Raw genomic sequence first — 20,677 nt, 5'->3', positions numbered from 1 at the left:
GGACGAGGAACCGTTCTCGGTGCCCGTGTTCCGTTCACTAAAAACCTGGCCTCCTGGCTTTCAGGCTTCCTGCGGTTTAAGTTGGTAAGTGTGGATGCCTGAAAGGAGAAGCAGCTTGAAGTGTTTGCCTCAGTCCATCTATAAGCACTGATTTGACACGTTTCTGAAAACTTAGAACGTGTGTTCTTTTTCTCCCCCTCCCAGCTCTCACAACACCTTTGACCTTATCTTCCTGTATTGTTGAGGCAAGAGTCCGTTGTTAGCTGTAATACAAACCCCACCTTACTGGAGTGTGTTCCTTTGTACCACGATAATATACAACCAGCTCTCCTTCTGTTTTTGTGAGAGGAGGAAAGCCATGTGATGATCGCAGACACAGTCTTTCCATCACAGTTGTCGTTGTTGCTGGTGGTATGAGCGGGGGAGGCGGTGTATTTGTGATCGAGCCTGTGCAGTTTAGATCACGCTAAAGGACTGGGAGCTGTGGGCAGTGTCGTGGGGCTTTAGCAGGAGAGCCGACATTCACCCCTAGATCCCAAATGGTTAAGATAAGGGTCTTGCTTTGATGAGTTTGCAGCTTATTAAGATAGCTGGCACCATCAGCTATGTTCTGTGCCTCTTGATTTAGGAAGACCTTTGACCTTTTCCGTGTGTTAACAGATTTCCAAGTGGTGAGAGGATAAGAGGAATCCTTTCAATGGCTCCCTTAATGAGCATTGGAAATTGAGGTTTAGCCTCTGGTGATGGAACTGGCAGATTATCTCTGGCAGTACATTCAAGCCTTTCGTCACCCTGACTTTTCTCATTTTTCTGGGCATCTTTTGATCTAAAAGCTCTCTTATTAATCTCCCCATTTCACCTGAATGGGATGAAGTCTTTCCTAGGTTCAAGAGGAAAGGGCAGGTATAATAAGAATTCCTCCCTCTGGCAAAAGGTCATATGGATCTTGAGTGACTTCAGCTCACGGAGCAAAGAAAAAGGCGACCGTGTTCTCAGGGGACAGATGAAACCAAGGGGCCCAAGAGAACTGAAAACACATGTCCATACAAAAAGCAGTGCACGAATGTCCATTATTTGTAACGGCCAACGTGTATAAACACGCAGGAGGAGGACGCGATACGATTTTACTCACACAGCAGCTGGCGTAGTCAGATCCAGAGACAGAAAGGGGAGTGCTGGGCGCCAGGGCGGGGGGAAGACAGGAGTGGGGACTCAGTGTGTAATGGGGACGGAGTGCCAGTTTGGGGAGACGGAGAGTTCTAGAGATGGGTGGTGGTGATGGTCGTGCAAGTGTGAGTGTGCTTAATGACACTGAGCTGTGCACTTAATATGGTTAAAGTGGTAAGTTTTATGTTACTATATTTTGCCACACAAGAAAAATCAGTTGTCAACAAAACAAAAACAAAGTGTAAACTACCCAAATACTCATCAACTGACGGATGGATAACCAGCATGCAGTAATATGCCCATGCAGTAGAATATCATTTAGCAGTAGAAAGGGATGGGTGCTGACCCATGCTATGACGTGGGTGAGCCTTGAAAACGGGCTGCGTGAGGGAGTCAGTCACGAAGGCCACCTGTTGTGTGACACCATTTATACGAAATGCTCCTAACAGACACATCCATGGAGACAAAACGCATTGGTGCTTGCCCTGAACTGGGGAGTGGGGCGTGACTGCTAACAGTTAAGGAGTTTCTTTTTGGAGTGACAAAAATGTTCTAAAGTGAGGCAGTGGTGTTGGTGCACAGCTCTGTGAATATAAGAAAACCCAAAGAGTTGGCCATTTTTAAATGAGTGAATGTTATGGTATGTGACTTATAGCTTAACAAATTTTATTTTTAAAAAAGACAGTGTAAGCTTAAGAGGTGGTGTGGGGTTGTGGACTAGAAGGTGGGTTCCCTTTTTGGATCCAAGTATCTGTTATGTTGAACCTAGAGTGTTTGAGTCCCACAACTGGATCAGACACTGACCTTTTTCTTTCCACATCATGGCTCTGCCTTATGAGTTTTATTTTCCAGAAAGAGTTAATAGAAACATTTTTCCTATGTCATGGTTTGGTGTGGGTTTTTAAAATATTTCGGGAAGGAGAAAAAGGCTTACATGTTATCATAATGTGAGAGAGACGGGATTTGGAAATGAGATTCTTACTTTAGATCATCAGGAAAGAAAACAATCTCACCTCACACTTTTTAATACATTCTTTGATTATCAGTTCATTGTGCACTTTACATTCTGGCGTTTCAATTTGGTTCTTAATGGACCAGAGGGAGAAACACGGAAGTATAGTGAACAAGGACAAGACTGTCTCTTTGCGTGATAAAGTCCACATTACGTTAATGTCCTGTAATATCTTAAATATTTCGTGATCTTTACTCCCAACCATTTTGCCTGTTTGAAGATCAGAAAATTAGTTTGAAATTAAACATTAATAGTAACATGACCTTTTGCTACACTCAGGGTAACTCATTAAGAAATTGTTTTGAATCACAGACTTACACAAAAATATTTAGTATTTAGGCTGTCAATATACATATGTACATTTTTTTAACCACATTACTTTTATAGATATGTAAATAATGTTCCAGAGTCATACCGTGAAAAGGCTGAATTGATGCACTTACTTGAAGGCGGTCGTATTTAAATTTGAAATGTTAACAGAAGGTTGTTTGTTGGGATTCAGATTCTGCAGTGAAATCTTAATTTCATTCATTTAAAAATTTTTCTTTACTTGTTTGGCGAAGTTGTGTAAACCCAGTGAATTTTCTTTGTTTTTAAGTGTGAACTATGAAATTACCTTTGAAACTTTCCCCCTTACATAGCATGTAGATAGTTATTATTCTAACACATTGAAAGAATAGTTCATTAAAGGGAAGGTTTGCCAAAGCATGCTTTTTGATATAGCATATAGATTAAAAATACTTAGTGCGGCGTAAGTTTGAACTCATTGTGTATGACACTCTCGTGTGTAAATGGGGAGCATCATATGTGATCACTGTTTTTAAGTTCCGGGCTTTCACATGCCCACTGAGACCAGACTAACACTCTTGCTGCATTGTCTCAGAAATTTACTTAAGTCTTTAAGTTGAGTTTACTTTGTGTCAGTGTTTCAAATGGATTTTTTATTATTTAATAGAATATTAATACCTGGTCAGTCATCTCAGGGTTGACAGCCTTTAACAAATGAGGTATGTTACCTTTTGATATCGTGTAGCAAATGAGGTTGTACTTTATTAAGAGCTGTCTGCATTATTGACTGAAATCAGCCACATCAGATGACTGAAATGTCCAGTTGCCCATTCTTTCTTCTGATGACATTTCAGGACGGGTAGGAGCAGTAGACATTGGAAGAGAGCAGAATTTTTAGGAGTATGGATCTAACGTTTGGTTATGCTAGCGGTTCTCGATAGCAGTCCTTAAATCCTGGATATATCAAATTACATTACAAAAACTTAGCTTTTAGGTGAGTAACTCGGAGTCCGTTTTAGGAGATAAATTAGGATAGAGGTAGGGACTTGGGTAGGAGGTGGCCGAAAGCCCACCTAAAATACCTTTATGTTGTGGTAGAAGTGTGGTTTCTCATCCATTGGACTAGATTAGTTGCTTTCGAACTTAATGGGAGAGAGATTCTTTTGAAATGAAATGTGTTTTAGGAATTGAAGTTACGTGTAAGTGATTCAGGAGTTTCTCAGGCAGTTTAAGTCTCCTTTCGGGGTGAGGTGGATGGAGTAGGACCCCGGAAGCACTCTGAAGGGCCGTTGGGTCCTGTGGAGCAGAAGTACTCTCAGCTCTACGATCTTACCCTGGGAGACTGGGGAACTGATTCTCTTCTGTTTCACCTATAAATTTTCAGACGATATAAAAGTTTTTCCTGGAAACATTGAATTTTCAGTTTATTTCTTGCATTTATGAAATCGGTCACTTACATGGCCCTGCAGACCACTTCTCGTTACGGTGCAGGTCTCTTCCTCAGTTCTGCCCAGATCAGGAATTAAGGCCGGCGGACCTCAGTCCAGGCAGCAGCCTCCTGTGCTCACGCCAGCGGCCCCCTCCTACTGTGTGGCCACTCAGTAAAGGAAAGGTTATGTATGCGGTGTGCCTCAGTTCTGTACAAGTTGTAGTGTGCTAATACAGCATGCTCATTAACAACGAAGCCTTCTTTCAGAAGTTAAAGATTAAATAGAAGTAGAAATTGATGTTGTCTTCCTGCTTCTTAGCAGATTGCTGTGCGTACCCCACTCTGGAGCCCGCTGGCGTAGTTCCCATGTTATTCCAGACTAGAGGGATACTGGCCACCAGGAATTAGAGGAGTAATAATGATACCCAGGTGCTTAATCAGGAGGCTACCTGTGACACTTTTTGTTTTTGTGCTGTTTAGCTTGTGACTGATGTTATTTAAAAAGAAAAAAGCAACAGCCTAAGAACCAGAGCCTGCAAGATGTAGGTAGTCATTTTGAATGTTTACGATAATCTTAGAGCTTTGTACTGACGCGTGTGCATGTACTGGTGGCTTTTCGAGGGTGTGGAGAGAAGCACGGGACCGCATTGTGGGTTTTCCTGGCCGGTACCACGCGTGGGACGTCCCTCACCAGTCCTGGCTCTACAACTCCAACTACTCCTGTGAGCTGTCCATGGTGCTGACGGGCGCTGCCTTCTTCCACAAGGTGAGAGACAGTGTGGTGAGGGGGGCACAAACTGGGTAGGACTTGAGCCTCCGTGTGGCATGGAAATGCTGCCCTCAAGACGGCTTTCCTAGTGCTTCTTATATGTCCCTTCTCTTCTAGAATTAAGTTATTTCTGTTTTTAAAGACTGATCAGGATGCTTAGAGCAACTCGAATTCTAATTCAGGATGAGAAAGCTGCCTGCACAATTGCACACAGGCCGCTCGGAAAGTATGTCCATCTTTCCGGGCCTCGCCCCTCCCTCTGTAGAAATTGAGGGATGGTGCTGAACTGCCACTCAGTGTCGACGTTGCCATTTCAGATGTGGCCAGGCCGACAGAGAGCCGAGCCTGGCAGCCCTCTGACCCAGGCTGGCCACCAGCATCCCAAGCCTACTAGAGGCTTCCGTGTACTGTGGGTCTGTAGGCTGTTTGATTCCTTAGCAGTTACAACTTTCACCGTGCCTCCCATCCCGGTTTTCATTGAATATCCAAAAGGCAAAGCCTCCAGTTGTTGCTCCTCTCCTGTACTGTTACCACTACGCTGTTCTTTGTTTTCCCTCCTGACTCTCTTCTTTCTATTTCTTGTCTCTATAAAGTAGCCACTGGCCACATGTGGCTGTTGAGCACTTGAAATATGACTGATCAGCATTGAGATGTGCTGTGAATGTAAAGTGCACACAGATTTTGAAAACTTAGCATGAAAGTGGCAGCTGGAAAATTTGAAACGACATGTGACTGGCATTATATTTCTACTGGACAGTGCTGCTCCGTGCCTTCCCTCCCAGAGCCTTCCTCTGGGCCCCTAAGAGCTCTGTTCTGAGATAACCAAATCACCAACACTCCCACGGAGCGCCTGCTGTGTCTCCCTGACCTGACCCATGCCTGACTTCTCTGAGGACAGTGCTGTCCCTTTAGCCAGTTCCTGTGTTTCTTCCACGAACAGGGATGGAGGCTACTCATGTCCCCAGATTTGAGCTTTGGAGCAGGGGAAGTGTAGAGAACTGTTGTCACTGCTTATCAGTGACACTCCTAGACAATTCTCAGCTGTCACATCATGCCTCATTTGAGGCTCACGGCGTGTCTTGTTGCTGCCACCCGCCAACCTCGTAATCATTCCCTCACGGCCATCAAGGATGTTGGCACCTGGCTTGTCATCTGACCTCCACTCCATGCTGTCTGTCGTTCTGGGTGACTTCATTGCCCTTACGGGAGACCCACCCTCTGCCCTGCCTTCCCCGTAAATGGTGAAGCAGCTCAGGGTTCTAGCTTCACCTAGTGCCCTTTTTCCTGTGCGTTTTCCTGAGACACTCTCTCATCCTCTCCAGGTCTTGTGGCTTTTCTTAGCACCTGTAAGCAGATGATTTCTGTGTCTGTGTTCCAGCCTTGGCCCTTCCTTGCGATCTGTACTCGTATATTGTTTTCAGGACATCCCCTGTACGTCCCCCTGGTACTTCAAACTGAAACTTCCCCCCAAATCCCTCGTCGTCTCTCCCCCTCCCCTCATGTCCTTCAAATCTCATGTCCCTCCTGTATTTCATATCTCAGATGGCATCTTGCAAGTCATCTTAAATAGAACCTTGAAAGTTATCTTACTAGGGACATTTTGAACCAGCCAAAGAAGTCATTAAATTTTAGCTCTTTTATTTTTTCCTTTTAAAAATGTAATGTGAAGCTGATATGCTCATCCCATTTTTGAACCTTGCCCTTGTTCTTATTTCCCAAACATGGGTGGGCCTTGGTTGGGCTGGGGATGGCAAGTACGGTTAGAGAACCTCTGGCTGGAAAACTGTACCTTCTTGGGGGTCACTTTCACGCTGGTCATCTAAGAAAGCCACCGATTTTAGCAGGGTCTACTCCTACCTTGAGAATTTGTCTTCCGAAAAGTCTGCCTCTCAAATTCTCTGATTGCTCTTTAAAAGTTACAGTAGTCAGCCCTGACTCATGGGGCTCAGTGGGCTGGGTGTTGTCCCATGGACCGAAAGGCTGCTAGTTCAATTCCTGGTCAGGGCACATGCCTGGGTTGCAGGCCAGTCCCTAGCTGGGAGTGTTCTAGAAGGAACCGATTGATGTTTCTCTCCTTCTCTTTCCCTTTCCATCAAGGGAAAGGGGTTTTTTTTTTCCCTGTTTGAAGATCTAGAGTACAAAGTTTACAAACTAGCACCTTCTGTGGCTGACAGAAGTATTTATGTAGCCCACCCCGGTGCCGTCTCACACACTTGTGGGGTTTAAAAATCAGAGGAGCTGACACAAGGACCTGGACCTTAATGGAAGTGAAGATGGGGCCACCCCGGGGCCGCGTTTCTGCCCGGCACCACCTGGCTGGAGCTGTGTGGTGCTGTTCTCTGCACGGGCGTGTGTGCGCTGATTTGCCCCGTGGCTCTTTATTTTTCTTGCACCCGTTTCTTTAAAATGTCACTCATTTCTTTGCCTTACTTGTTTGATCCTTGAAAGCAAGTAAGTTGTTCATTCCCTAACCTGGAACAATTGTTTTTTTTCAGTTACAGTTTACATTCAATATAATAGTAATTTCAAATGTACAATATAGTGTTTAGAAATTTATGTAACTTACAAAGTACCCCCCCACCCCCCCCGTAAGTCTAGTACCCATCTGGCACCATCCGTAATTATTACAATATTATTAACTGTATTCCCTGTTAATAATACTGTACTTTACATCCCCACGACTGTTTTGTAACTGCCCATTAGTACTTCTTAACCCCTTCACTTCATTCACCCAGCCCCCGGCGCCCCAGCCATTTGGCAGCTGTCAGCTTGTTCTCTGTGTGTATGAGTCTGTTTCTGTTTTGTTTAGTTTCTCTACATTCCAAATATTAGTGAAATCACATGGTGTTTCTCTCCTTATTCCCCTCAGCATAATACCCTCTAGTGGACAATCGTTTTTTTTTTTATTGTAAGTGCTGATCAATAAAAATTTTGAACCTGCACCTCACAAAGAGGTATATTTATTTATGAATTATATCAATAGTTATATGTGTGTACTATCACACAGAATTGTGTAAGGTTGAGATAAAGATGAAATAAAGTTTCGAAGTATTCTCACTAAATTCTTAAATTTTAGTGAAAGCAATGTGATTGAATATGCCTTATTGTTTCTGAAAATCTCGATATGACACTGTGTTACGGTGAGTCGGGTCTGTTTCCCAGCTGAGCATATTTGGAGGCTGGGTTGTAACCACTGTCCTGGGGAGAGATGCCTGTTGCTGGGCTCCCTGAGCCGTGACCCTCGTCTGCCAGTTGGGAGCATTTTGCTGGAATTGACTAGGATTTCCCTCTTCTATGATGCCCTTCAGTTTTTTAGCCAAATAATGAGAAGGTGTTACATTTTTATATTTTGGAGTAGGGTCTAACTTTATTGCAACTTTTCATTTAGGAGGTTTTTAAACAGGTTACAGACGTTTCTTCTATTTTTTAAAATGTATAGATATGAAAGTTTTTATAGACTTTCATAAATTATTTTTGGCATCAAAATTACATATAGTGAAAATACTTCTAAACATTTGTTTTCTTTTGAATTAACCATTTCTTAAGTACTTTGCCACCAAACCAGGAACTACTGTGTGCTACAAAAACTTTATGGTCAGTTTTTTCACTCCATAGATTCTATATTTAAGGTAATAAAATACACAAGTCAGTTTTCTCGGGCCCCTCACCTGTTCATTCCTCATCGCCACATTGCCACACATCACGGTTAACACGTGCCCTGCCCCGTAGCATGTGCCCATTGCCGCCGTGTAAATGTTCCTACCGTGGCTGGTTTCACGTTACTCCGTGAGTCACCGACCTTGGGTGTGGGAAGGGATGGGCATTTGCACATCATTGTAGAGTGTTTCACCATATAGCTGTGACAGACATAGATAATGGTAAACTTTAATGAATAATAGTAAAATAGAACAAATTAAGAAGTGATGAGCTTTAGGTTTTTATTCTTAAGTATAACTTATTTAACTTTGTGTAATTATATTTTTAATAATGGCTATTTTTCATAGTGAGCTCACAAAAATTCCTGAGTAGTCTCACAAATTTCTGAAAACTTAGCAGTCCACATTTGTGCGCAGGGGTGCAGGACATTCAGAACTTAGGCTTTTACTCTGAAGGAGAGGGGAAGCCACTGAGGGCTTAGCAGTGATGTTCAGCCTTTCCCAGTGCATGGCACACAGCGACTAATTACTAAAATTCGGTGGTGCACCAAAAAATATGTTTTTTGCTGATCTGACAGAAAAATAGGTATAATTTTGATTAATTCACACTGGACGGGTGTTGTAGTATTGGCTGTTGTCATTTCTTTTTTAAATTTGACAATCTAAGGGAAAAGAAGTCAGTGCCCCGGACTAAATTGATAGCTATTGCATGTTTAAAATTTTTTTTTTGAATTGACACTCCTATTTTTTTTTTAGGATTTTATTTATTTTTAGAGAGGGGAAGAGAGGGAAAAAGAAAGGGAGAGAAACATCAATGTGTGGTTGCCTCTCACGTGCCCCCTGCTGGGGACCTGGCCTGCAACCCAGCCAGGTGCCCTAGACTGGGAATCGAACCGGCCACCCTTGGGTTCTCAGGCCGGCACTCGATCCACTGAGCCACAGCAGCCAGGGCTGTTTTAAAACTTCTTGTGGCACGTGGCTGGAAATCTGTGGCGTGCCATAAAGGAGTGACAGGACTTGCGTTTTAACGTGACCACGCTGCCGCGCTGAGAATGGACTGTAGGGAAGAAAGCAGGGCAGCAGGGAGACTGCTTAGACTGCAGGAGTAATCCAGGCGAGAGAGGACGGTGGCCTGGAGCAGGGAAGCCCTGGCAGTGGAGAGAAGTGAGCAGATTCCAGAACCTGTCAGTGAGCCCCGGGGAGATGGGTAGGTCATGGCTCAGCAACTTGCCGAGCACCCTGAGGGGGTCACCAGGCTCTCGCCCTCATTTACCCCACGTTGCCATGGTCAGAGGGAGAATGCTGTTCAATGGAACCAGTGTCTGACCTAAGTACCAAGGAGATAAAATGAGATTGTGATTCTCAGAGGGGGTTATAATGGCAATTTGGAAGGGGTAGTTAACTATTCACTGGAAAAGATCTGCCTTGCAGAATGTTAAGCATCCCCGGCCCCAACTCCCTAAATGCCAGTGATGGCTCCCCCCCCACCCCCCCACCTTCCGACCAGCCCCCAGGTCCATGCACATTTTTGATGAAAGCCAAAAGAAGTGTGGCCTCTAACAGAGCGTGTGACTGTCTTTCCATCCCCGACAGTATTATGCCTACCTGTATTCTTACGTGATGCCCCAGGCCATCCGAGATATGGTGGACGAGTACATCAACTGTGAGGACATTGCCATGAACTTCCTTGTCTCCCACATCACTCGGAAACCCCCCATCAAGGTGAGGCCCGCTGCGGAAGGGTCTGGGGTGCGTGCGGACGAAACTGACTCAGCTTGCTGCAGCGCGGTGCTGTGTGGCCCTGCCCCGGAGTCCTCGCCTTTAAGTGGGGTGATGGTGCTGTCCTGATGAGAGTCAGGGAGCGGTTAACGCCGGCTCCTCGCCCCTAGGGCGTGAAATGGACAGAGCTCGGAGAGTTGGAAACGTGGGGAGAATGTTACATCTGCAGTTTTTACTAATCTCTAACTGGGATTTAGCATTTTCATCAGTTAGGAAACGGGCTACAGTTCATGCATTTGCAGTAACTGTGATCTGTCACCAGCAGAACTCACAGGCATTTTCATACCACGTTTGCTGCCACATCTCAGAGAATCATTTGTGTTCATCACTGCTTTGAAGGTTTGGTGATTATTAACTGTTAAATCTTCTTACTTAATGCATTCATAAAAAAGCATTTACATGACTGTCTTAGTATAGCGTGTTTCCTTTGCAGCCTCATGTGGTCATTTTATGTATTTAAAGGCATCGGGGGTGGAGCTTATAGTCAAGAGGACATTTTTTCATTGTGTTTTAGAGAGAGAGAGATTAAGGTCTTATTTTTATTATTGTTTAAAAGGCAGATTACTTAATATTATGAAATGATAAGTTGCCTTTATGGATATCATTAGTGCTTGAGCAGATAATAATTGGTACGTATTTCAGTTTTACATTGTGAAGGTAAGTTCTGGACTGAGTAGCCGGCATCCTGTGCTAACAGTTGTGATCAGATCCTGTCCTTGGTGGGAAGCATGTGGTCACCAAAGGACAGCGGGCGCACGCAACAGGGGAGAGCAGAGAGACGGACAGCACCGGGGGCCCCTGCCCCCGTCTGCACCCAGCGAGCCTTTTCCAAGTGCGGCTCGGACCCCTGACATACCCCTGACTACCCCACAGTTTGAGCCTTCTGCTAGAGCCTCACAAAGGGATAATGAGCAAAATAATGCATTCAGTTGTGTGGGTTTAAAAAACAACAGTTGAGAATGATAATAGCCACAATTATGTCAATAAAAGTAGTATAATTGCCAAGTATACTGGTAGATTTGATATAAAACAATGAAAAGCATACTTCTTTGTAAACTTTAAGGTTAGGGAAGCAAAGTCTCATAAATTAATGATTGGTGAAATTTTTATTCTTTGTTTCCTTTCTTATGTGGCCAGGGACTGGACTCCGGCCAATACACATGCTTCTATTAATACCTCCCGAGTAGATCAGAGACATCTATGAAAATTTAAAGTCTCTGAGTGATTAGGCACCTGGTGTTATCATGCGTCACCTGGAGCTCTGACAGACGTGATGAATTTTTCATCTTCGTTGAAGTGTGCGTTTTCTACTATGTTATCAGGCCCGTGTTTCATTAGCTAAACCGTTTCTTCAGTGTAGGGGGTGAGACGGAAGTAATTTGCACTTGCTATACATGCTTCTCACCAAGTGGAAGGTTAAAAATGAAATATTCTGTGAATTTTCTCAGTCTTACGGGAATACAAGAGGAATTCAATTCAAGATTAGGATACCTTTTTAAATCAGAGGTTTAGTAAGTTAAGAATGTCTTCAAATTCTAAGTTAATTTCTTCAAATCCCAAGTCCAGTTATATAGCTCATAGTATAAAACTAGTTTGAATCAAGTTTTTATGAACTTACCTAATTTTTAAAAAAGATTTTATTATTATTTTTAGAGAGATGGGAAGGGAGGGAGAAAGAGAAGGAGAGAAACATTGAAGTGAGAGAGAAACACTGATCAGTTGCTTCTGGTACGCCCCCATTTGGGGACTGAACCCACAACCCAAGCACGTGCCCTGACCGGGAGTTGAACCTGCAAACTTTTGTTCTGCGGAATGACGCTGAACCAACTGAGCCATACCAGTCAGGGCAACTTACCTAATTTTTTATTTTTTAAAAAGGATTTTATTTATTTATTTTTAGAGGCAGGGGAAGGGAAGGAGAAAGAGAGGGAGGGAAACATCAGTGTGTGGTTGCCTCTCACACACCCCCTATCGGGGAACTGGCCCACAACCCAGGCATGTGCTCTGACTAGGAATCAAACCAGCAGCCCTTGGGTTCACAGGCCGGCACTCAATCCACTGAGCCACACCAGCCAGATCTGTGTTAACATTTTATATCAAAATGGCACATTGATCCCAATTAATGAGCCAGTGTTGATACACTGTATTACTGAAGTAGGTTCTTTGTTTGGATTTCCTTAGTTTTTTCTCAGTTTCTTTAAAAACTAGAGCGATCATGTAGCAGAACAGTATAAAACACAACGAAGAACCCTGTGTGAGCGCACTGTGTGCCCCAGACTCTGAGTCACCACGTTCCTGGAGGAGCACATCTCATGATTCTCAGGCAGAAAGGCTGGCTGGGGTACGAGGAGCGAACTCTGCATTGCCAGTCCGCACCCAGGCACATGGAACGAGGCCAGACAAGTGATACCTGGTCCCCAGTGGAGGCCGGAAGAGCAGCTCTGGACCTGGCAGGGACCACTGGACCCTAGGGATCTACTTCCTACAGTTCCTTGTCCACGTTGCCGCTAACTGGGGAGGCTAGAGGTGTGACACGTGAGCTGCCGTCAAGCCAACGCTCGGTCCTCTCGGTCAGCAGGGTAGATACCAAACCAGGCCCACCGGCGGGCTTGCACAGAAGCGAGCATAGCAGGTGAAGGGTTCCAAAGGCCCGCTAGCACCCAGCACAGCAGGTGGGAGAGGAAGATGTGTGTCCGCTGTGTCACTGTGTCAAATTCTCTCCTGCTGTCCTGGCCCGACCGGTGCAGTTGCTGCCACTTCTCACCCTCATCTTCCCAGCCTCACACACACGAGTGGACGCCAGAGGCAGAGGGCTCTCCAGGGAGGGTGAGGCTCCTCCACACCACCTGCACCTGAGGAAGGTCAGAGTCAGGAGCATCCTGGGCCCCGGGCGGCAGAAGGCGTGGCTCTGAGAGCAGGAAATTCAGCCAGGAGAAGGCTAGGAAGTCAATGTCTTTTTCTGCTCCAGGATCACTTTTGCCTGTTTTGGGTTTTATAGAAATGGAATCATACAGTATCACTTCTCCATGTTTCTTAATCTTGCTTTCATGTTTTTTAAAGCTTTTTGTCAGTATTTTCCATTTTGGATAATAATTTTAGTATACCGTATTTTTCAGACTATAAGATATACTGCCCCCCCAGTTTGGGAGGAAAATGGGGGCGCGTCTTATAGTCCGAATGTAGCGTACCTGGCTCGCTGCGATACACTACAGTGCTAGGGAGGAGGGTACAGGCGGTGCGGGCGTGTTAGGAGAAGAACGCCTGCGGCGCCCGTGGTGCCTCCTCACGTGACTGCTGTATCCCCCATTAATATTAACATAGGCAAATTCCACAGCGGGTCACCTGTCAATGTGGCCCTGCAGCTGTTGCAAAACTACAACTCCCATCATGCTTGGGCAGGTGGGGATGATGGGAGCTGTAATTTGGCAACAGCTGCAGAGCCACACAGGTTGTGCAAAACTGCTGTCCCCAGACAAGAGTGTTGCACGACCTGTGGCCCTCCAGCAGCAGATCCCCCCATAACAGTGTCAGCAGCAGATCCCCCCATAACAGTGCATCATCCACTGATGTTCTCAGCTACGGTGCCCCCATAACTAGGAAGGACAGACACAGTGCTGATAGTTCTCATTACTGTATTTTGTTATAGAAAGATATGATAGCGTACCGTAATCTCCTGCTGAATCTACTGGGATTGTGGAGAGATGTCAAAGCAGAAAAGGATTTCTGCTTTAAAGGATGTTATTAAATATTTTATTGCATTTTTTGCTTCAAAATTTTTTTCTTGTTTTCCTCCTCTAAAACCTAGGTGTGTCTTATGGTCCGAAAAATATGGTACTTTTTCATCACTAACATTTTCTTCATACCTGTCAATTGAGTGTCTGGTTTAATTCAATATACTTTTCATTTCTATTGTTCTGTTTGGTTCCTTTTCATATCTGTTGGGACTTTTTTGATAGTCCCTTGTTTCTTCTATTAAACTTGGAGAAATCTTTCAAGATTTCATCGTATTGTTACACGCATTTATGGTGACGGCCACCGTCTGGCCATCCTGCTTACAGCGTTTTGGGGTCTGATTCTATGGTTTGTTTCTGCAGATTTCTCCCTCATGTGGCTCATTCGCTTTTTTGTGACTTTTGACTGTGAGATCATATTCTGTGGGATTTTATTTATGGCATTTCTTTGAGATCCAAATTTACACTTGAGAGGATTTGCATTTACTTCTGTGTGTTCGGGGTCACTGTCTGCTCCAGACCTGTGTGCGCTGGATTAGCATCCTGGGGCTTGGCAGGGCACACCTGAAAGGAAAACTCCGGCCTCAGATGCGGCCAGCCTGTGGTCATGACTTCTCAGAGGTGCTGTTTCCTCCTCTAGTCCGAGCTGAGACCGAGAAGAAGGCATTTCCTACCATGGCTCTTTGAGGGCTGCCTCCCTCCCATGCATGTTTAGGTCCCAGTGTTTCACAAAACCTCTAGTCTGATGTCACGCCTCTTGCCTCCTAAACCTGGTACAGACCCGCACTCCTGGCTGTTTCGTTGGATTCAGGCTTTTTCATTATTTTGGCTTCTAGGGGTTTTATTTTTCATTACAAGCTCACATGTATATTTAAAGAGGTGGTTTATATATGTTATTCTGTTTATTCAGGTGCTCTGTGTTGAGGGGTTTATGTTATCTGGTTTGCCACTTTGTTGACAGTGAAGCTATTACCTTATTCTTCATATTTTTCTAATTGCTTAAAATTTCACAATAATAACTACTAACCTGTAATATGGCCACTTTCCCGTGTCTTTAAATGTAACTTTCTTAAGCGTTTTTAAAATAGGTATGTAGTATTTTATAATTCTCTAGTCCCCTTTTGATGGGTAGTGTTCCAGTGTTTTGCTATTAAAAACATTGATGAAACAAACAGCTTTATCCTACCTGTCGCTGTGCAGCCGTGATGAACAGAGTAGAGTTTCTGACACAGGCAACCCTTTCAAGGCTTCTGATGTCTGTTAAGTGCAGGCCGTTTGGGAAGAGCACCTCCACTACTGATGTCGGCGCGTCTGTGGCAGGCACACGGCCCCGGGCACTGGCCCGACTCGCTCTGTGCGTGAATGTGCCCGTGTGGCTTCTCCGTGGGAAGGGAGGCGTCGGATCGGTGACGCTGCAGGGTTTCTGCCGGGTTCAGCCCCTCGAATCTCACTCTGCTCCTCCCTCCTTGTTCCCAGGTGACCTCACGGTGGACTTTCCGATGCCCAGGATGCCCTCAGGCCCTGTCCCACGATGATTCCCACTTTCACGAGCGGCACAAATGTATCAACTTCTTTGTCAAGGTGTATGGCTACATGCCCCTGCTGTACACTCAGTTCAGGGTGGACTCTGTGCTCTTCAAGACCCGCCTGCCTCACGACAAGACCAAGTGCTTCAAGTTCATCTAGGGGTACAGCTGGTTCTGGGGAGAGGAGCAGCAGAGTGGGGGGCGGGTGCTCCTAAGGTTCCTAATCACTGAAGGACCTCGGGGACATCCACTGCGTGGGTGGCCCAGACCCTCCGCTGGGAGAGGCGGCAGGAAGAGTGGAAAGCAAGTGGCTGCCTTTCCCTACAAGCTGGCCACACTGGGCCTGGAACCCTGGCCAGAGGGTGCTGGGGTCCCTACACAGGGCACCGGCTGATAGCTGACACTGAGGGTGTGGGGGCTCTGGAGAGTCGCTCACACCGCTCATGAGCCCAGGACAGCTGGCTTGTGGTTTTTAAATTCAGTAACAACTATTATTATTTAAAAAGAAAAAGTTTCAGATTTGCCATTCGTTTATTTATATATGTGTGTATATATGTGTATATATATATGCACACACACACATATACATATATATATTTGGGGGAATTTGAAGTTTCTGCCTATCTCACGGTGTGAGGGGCCCACTGAAGCCCCTGATGCTGTCTTTGGTGGAGCTGGATCCTGGCCTACGGTATTCAGCTCATCCTTCCTACCACCTCCATCCTCCCCGGGGCGTCTTTGTGCAGAAACAAGGAAGGGCTGGGCTGGCCCTCTCCCGGCGACCTGGGTGGGATAAAGCCTGTTGGTTTGTTCCTTACCACCCCCCCCAATCTGCTGCCAGCCGGTGATCTGTACCTCACGTGTCCTCTCCCGAGTCCCGGGGGGTAGGGAGGGTACCTGTGTCTTCAGGACGGTTGAGCTTCCTCGGGCCGGGTCCGTGGTGGTGTCTGAGGAGTCGTCGTCAGGTCCTGCGTCCAGGACTGTCCCTGCTCTCCTGCTGTCCTCCCTGCTGCAGCTGGAATGAGGAAGGAAGGAGACCCACAGGCAGCACTCCCATGGGGCTCTTTTTGCCCAGCCCTCCAAAACGGGCTTTGGCGTCAGCCTTTCCTGGAGGTTGTCCCTTGTAGAAGAGAATGGAAACCTGGCAGGCTGCCCTCCCGGGGTGGTCTGACGTGGTTTGCAGCTCAGCTTTCTCTCCGGGATGGGGAAGAGGCAGGCATCCTCTGCACCTCCCGACCCGGCTGGCTGGCGGGTCTTACACAAGGCACCTGCCTTGGCATAAATACCTTGGTGAAATTCACCTTCCCTTCCACCTTTGCCTGGACCTGCATCGTGTGTTGCCTGTTGCTTTGGGGTCCCTAGTGCCTGGTTGGTGCCAGGACCCCTGAGGTTGGGTGTGTGCCAGAAGAGTGGGAGGGCGCGGCCTGTCGTGTTCAGCTCAGATGCAGCCCGAGAGTCTCCCAGGCATTTTCACCCCTTTACCTCTCGGGCCGCAGCCTCTGATCCCTGGGCTGAAATGGAAATAGGCTCCCTTTTCTTCTGGTGGTGGCAGCAGTAGGAGAACCGAAGAGGGTGTCAGTGGCGTGTGGCAGGGATGTAGCCCATGACTTCCACCATTTTTCTGGACCCCACTTCCTTCCAGCGAAGCTGTGTGTGGCTGGTTTTCTGCAGCTGGACAGAAGCTCAGGTCTGCCCCGGTCATGCACATGCCTTAAGCCAGTTCCGTCTTCCCCAGACCCGGCTCCCTGTGCTTCTCTTTCTTGGAGGCACGTTCTCCTGTGACCTGCCTGTTCCAGTGGCTCTCCTCCAGTGTCACTTTGAAGCCAGGCTATGCCCTGTAGATAGTGCCAGCCGAAGGGCCGCGCCCAGGCCGTGTGGACCTCCTGGGTGCGCACCGGCATCTTCAGTAGCCCTCCTGCCGAGGCAGCCACCTAGGAAATGGAGTTGTGCTTCTCAGCAACCCAGCAAAGGGGCCCAGACTCCCTGCATCCTGACTTTCTAACACCCTGTCCTCAACTTCTGACTTCATTCTTTTTAGCAGTAGCCTTCTTCCCTCCGGGAAGCCAAAGAGTATGGTGTTTTGAGCTATGTGTGTGGCTGCTGTTTTTATCTTGTTTATGTTCATGTGAGGAACTCATGAACTGCCCTTCAGTGGGACCTGGTGAGGAAGGGGCAGTCTGTCCGGACCCCTGTGGTGGAGCCAGACCATCGGGCCCGAATGCTGCTGGCAGGCCCAGGAGTAGCGGCATAGTCTGAGATTACAGGGGGCGTCAGCCGTGCTGTGGGGAAGGGTGGGTGCCGGTCTTCAGACACGGACAGCACCACGTGGGCCTGAATGGACGCGGCCACGAAGGATCCCCAACGGCAGGCTCTGATGGACACTTTACGGAAACAGCCGTGTTCTTAGGGGGCACTCCCAAAAGCAGGAATCGGAGCAGTCAGATCTGTCAGGTTGTGGGTAGGAGCTCCTGGAGCATGGCCGCTGGGTTTTGCAAGGCGGCTTAGGGCCAGGCCCAGCTCTGTGCTAAGAATGCCTTTGATGCTGATCAGTCTCCTTGGAATCCCAGATGTCACCTACACACTCAGTGGAACACCAAACAGCTCTGACGATTCACCAGGGTTTCCTCGGACGTCCCAAGGTAGCGCCCGGTCACCTGGTCTCTGCTTCCAGGGCCGATGTCCTCGCTCTCCAGCTGGCTGGTTGGCTCTTCCCCGTGAGAGGCATCCCCCTACGTGAGCGCTCCAAGGTGCTCGGCAGGCCGTTCCGAGCTCCTGCACTTCGGGCAGTGTCCTGTGTGTGTGCGTGGCTGCGTCTCCAGCAGGGCCTGCGCCCCAAGCCAGTGGGGCCTGTCGGCAGGACAGGGAGTCCGAGTCTCCCGTAGCTGCCTGCTGTGTGCTCAGGGGCTCGGGGTTGAAATGATGGGGTCGCCAAGGGGAAGCCCTCCAACATCCCTGCCATGTCCACCCACCCACCCCTTTCCAGTCCTGAGCACAATGGTCTGACGTTGGACTTTTGTAAAAAAAAAAATAGTAAATAAATAAATGGAGACTAATAACTCAAGCAGCCTGGAGGTCTTTTGTGATTTTCCTCTGAGGAAGCAGAGCGACCTGAGAGGAGGTGCCTGCCTGATACCAGGGAGCCACCAACGCTCGGCTGGCTGGGGCCCCGCCCAGGCGACGCTGTGGACATGCACAGGCACGCCAGCCTTGCCTGCGTCAGTCTCTGGGATGAGCCGTTTGTTACATGGAGAGGAATCGAGGTGTCATTTAACTCATGTGAGTGGGATGTGGGACAGCATGTGGCATGTGTGCCACCTGTATTTCTCACGGTAATTGTGGACAGAGGGCACGGTGCAGCGCTGGGGGCTCGTGTGGCGGGCTTGCTGAGAATGGCTGGGTCGGTCTAGTCTAGCGCTTGCTCTGTTGAGATACAAGGAGTCACATGAGTGCCTGCCCCTTGGTGGTGCTTCTGAACTCAGAGCCCACTCCTACTGGTGCCTGTGGCCCTAGATTGCTGCTTGGCTATGCAGCCAGAGCTGTCGCCAGGGAGAGGATGCCAAGTCACAGCATGGGAGTGGAAGGAGATAGGAAGGAGAACGGGAAGCCAAGGAAAGGCTGAGTTGGGGGAACTTCTCTCCAAAGAATGTGTGGGACTGAAAGCGTCCCCCACAAGTAGTGGTGACAGTTGATCAGGTAGGTTTGCGGCAGGTGAGGCAGGGAGATGATGCCACATAGGGCGGGAGTGCCTGCTTGGGTCTGGAGTTTTGATTGCCGAGTTCCTATTCTTCCAACCATCCATCCTGTTATACTTTGTCCTGGGGCCAGCGAGACTTGAGAGCTTGCATAAGGCTGTGGAAATGGGTGTGTCAGCTTTACACGAGACAACGCGTCTACTTGGTTCCTGTCAGTTCCTGCTTGGACTAAACAAGGTGAGCGGAGTGGCCAGTGTCAGCGGTTGGTATTTATTGCCAGGGAAATAGAGGGCTCCGAAGTATTTACAAAAACGTGGTTGGAAAGGACAGTGTTGGCAGTGAAGGACACAGGCTCTGGACTGGATGACATGGGCTCAAATCCTACATTGCCCGCTAAACTGGGGGGGTGGGGCAGCAAGTTACCCCAGACTTGAATCTCATCTGTAAAACGGCAAGAACAGGGCCACGTCTTAAAGACACGTTGAAAGTTCACACAATTGCGGACTCCCGTTTGGCACACAACAGAAAGGAGCTGTTACTGGAGTAACGTATTGTAAACTTTTTTCTGTATGCCATTTGTTTTAATGCCAATTCGTTGTTCAAGACTGAGCGGAAGCGCTGCCTTCAGGGAAGCTTCCCTCCTCAGTCACTGCTCCCCGCCCCCCACCCCCCACCTCTGTTTGGGGGGCTGACCTGGCTTTTCCCTCACCGTGCCCTGTGATGAATATAGGTCTGCTTCCCACACCAAATTGTAAGCCCCTTGAGACTAGAGCACGTACTAAGTGCCGGCTAGTTTTTCGATGAGCAAATGATCTGACGTACTGAAGAGGGTCGTGCAGAAATCACGGTTGGCAACAAGCTGAATACTAATCAGCACTGCAGAGGTTTCGGAACACTGATAGCGAGTGGTGTTACCCAGCCAGGTAAAGGAGGCCCGGCACAGGACGGCTGAGAAGCCTTATGTCCACTGCTTTCACCATCTAAATCGCTGACAGGGCAGGTAAGAGAGCATGCCAAGAAACACGGACACAGGATGGATTCCAGAAGAGATCACTGAGGTGGGAAGCCCCACCCTAGGGCCAGGTCTGGTTTGCTATTTGATTTTACCTTTTTGGCCTGTTTGCTGTTTTTAAAAAATAATTGTTTTTTTTTTTAATTTTTATTTATTTTTAGAGAGAGGGAAAAAAAGAGGGAGAGAGATGTCAATGTGTAGTTGCCTCTCACGCCCCCCCATTGGGGACTTGGCCCACAACCCACTCATGTGCCCTGACTGAGAATCGAACCAGTAACCTTTTGGTTTGCAGGCTGGTGCTCAACCACTGAGCCACACCAGCCAGGGCGTTTCCTGTCTGAATACAAGCACACACATCTTTAACTGGAGGTCAGTATTTCTACGTGTTTACTGTAAAATTTACATACTAAATTTAACCCTGAAATGCACAAATCTTAGGTACATTCTTTGAGTTTTCACAAACACAGACACCTGTGTAACCCACCCCCCTATCAAGAAGTAGAACATCACTATTAAACCCAGAAAGTTACCTTGAGTTCCTTCCTAGTCAGTCTCCACTTCCACCCTCCTAGAACCAATATTCCGATCTTTTAAAATCTTGGATTTGTTTTCCTGA

At 47.3% G+C, this 20,677-nt stretch overlaps 1 protein-coding gene across 6 annotated transcripts in view; it reads left to right on the top strand.

The window, feature by feature from the left end:
- Positions 1-18,418, top strand: part of EXTL3 (exostosin like glycosyltransferase 3) — a 105,726-nt gene extending 87,308 nt beyond the window's left edge. For all 6 annotated transcript variants that reach the window (XM_024569164.3, XM_053912124.2, XM_045202746.2 and 3 more), the window contains exons 5-7: positions 4,518-4,662; positions 9,915-10,043; positions 15,308-18,418. In XM_024569164.3, coding sequence (XP_024424932.2) covers positions 4,518-4,662; positions 9,915-10,043; positions 15,308-15,517 — 484 coding nt within the window. In that variant the 3' untranslated portion in view covers positions 15,518-18,418. The remainder of the gene's footprint in view (positions 1-4,517; positions 4,663-9,914; positions 10,044-15,307) is intronic.
- Positions 18,419-20,677: the final 2,259 nt, after the last annotated feature.

This window comes from Desmodus rotundus, chromosome 9, assembly GCF_022682495.2.
Source record: "Desmodus rotundus isolate HL8 chromosome 9, HLdesRot8A.1, whole genome shotgun sequence".
NCBI lineage: Eukaryota > Metazoa > Chordata > Mammalia > Chiroptera > Phyllostomidae > Desmodus > Desmodus rotundus.
This window is presented reverse-complemented; position numbering and strand designations above follow the sequence as displayed.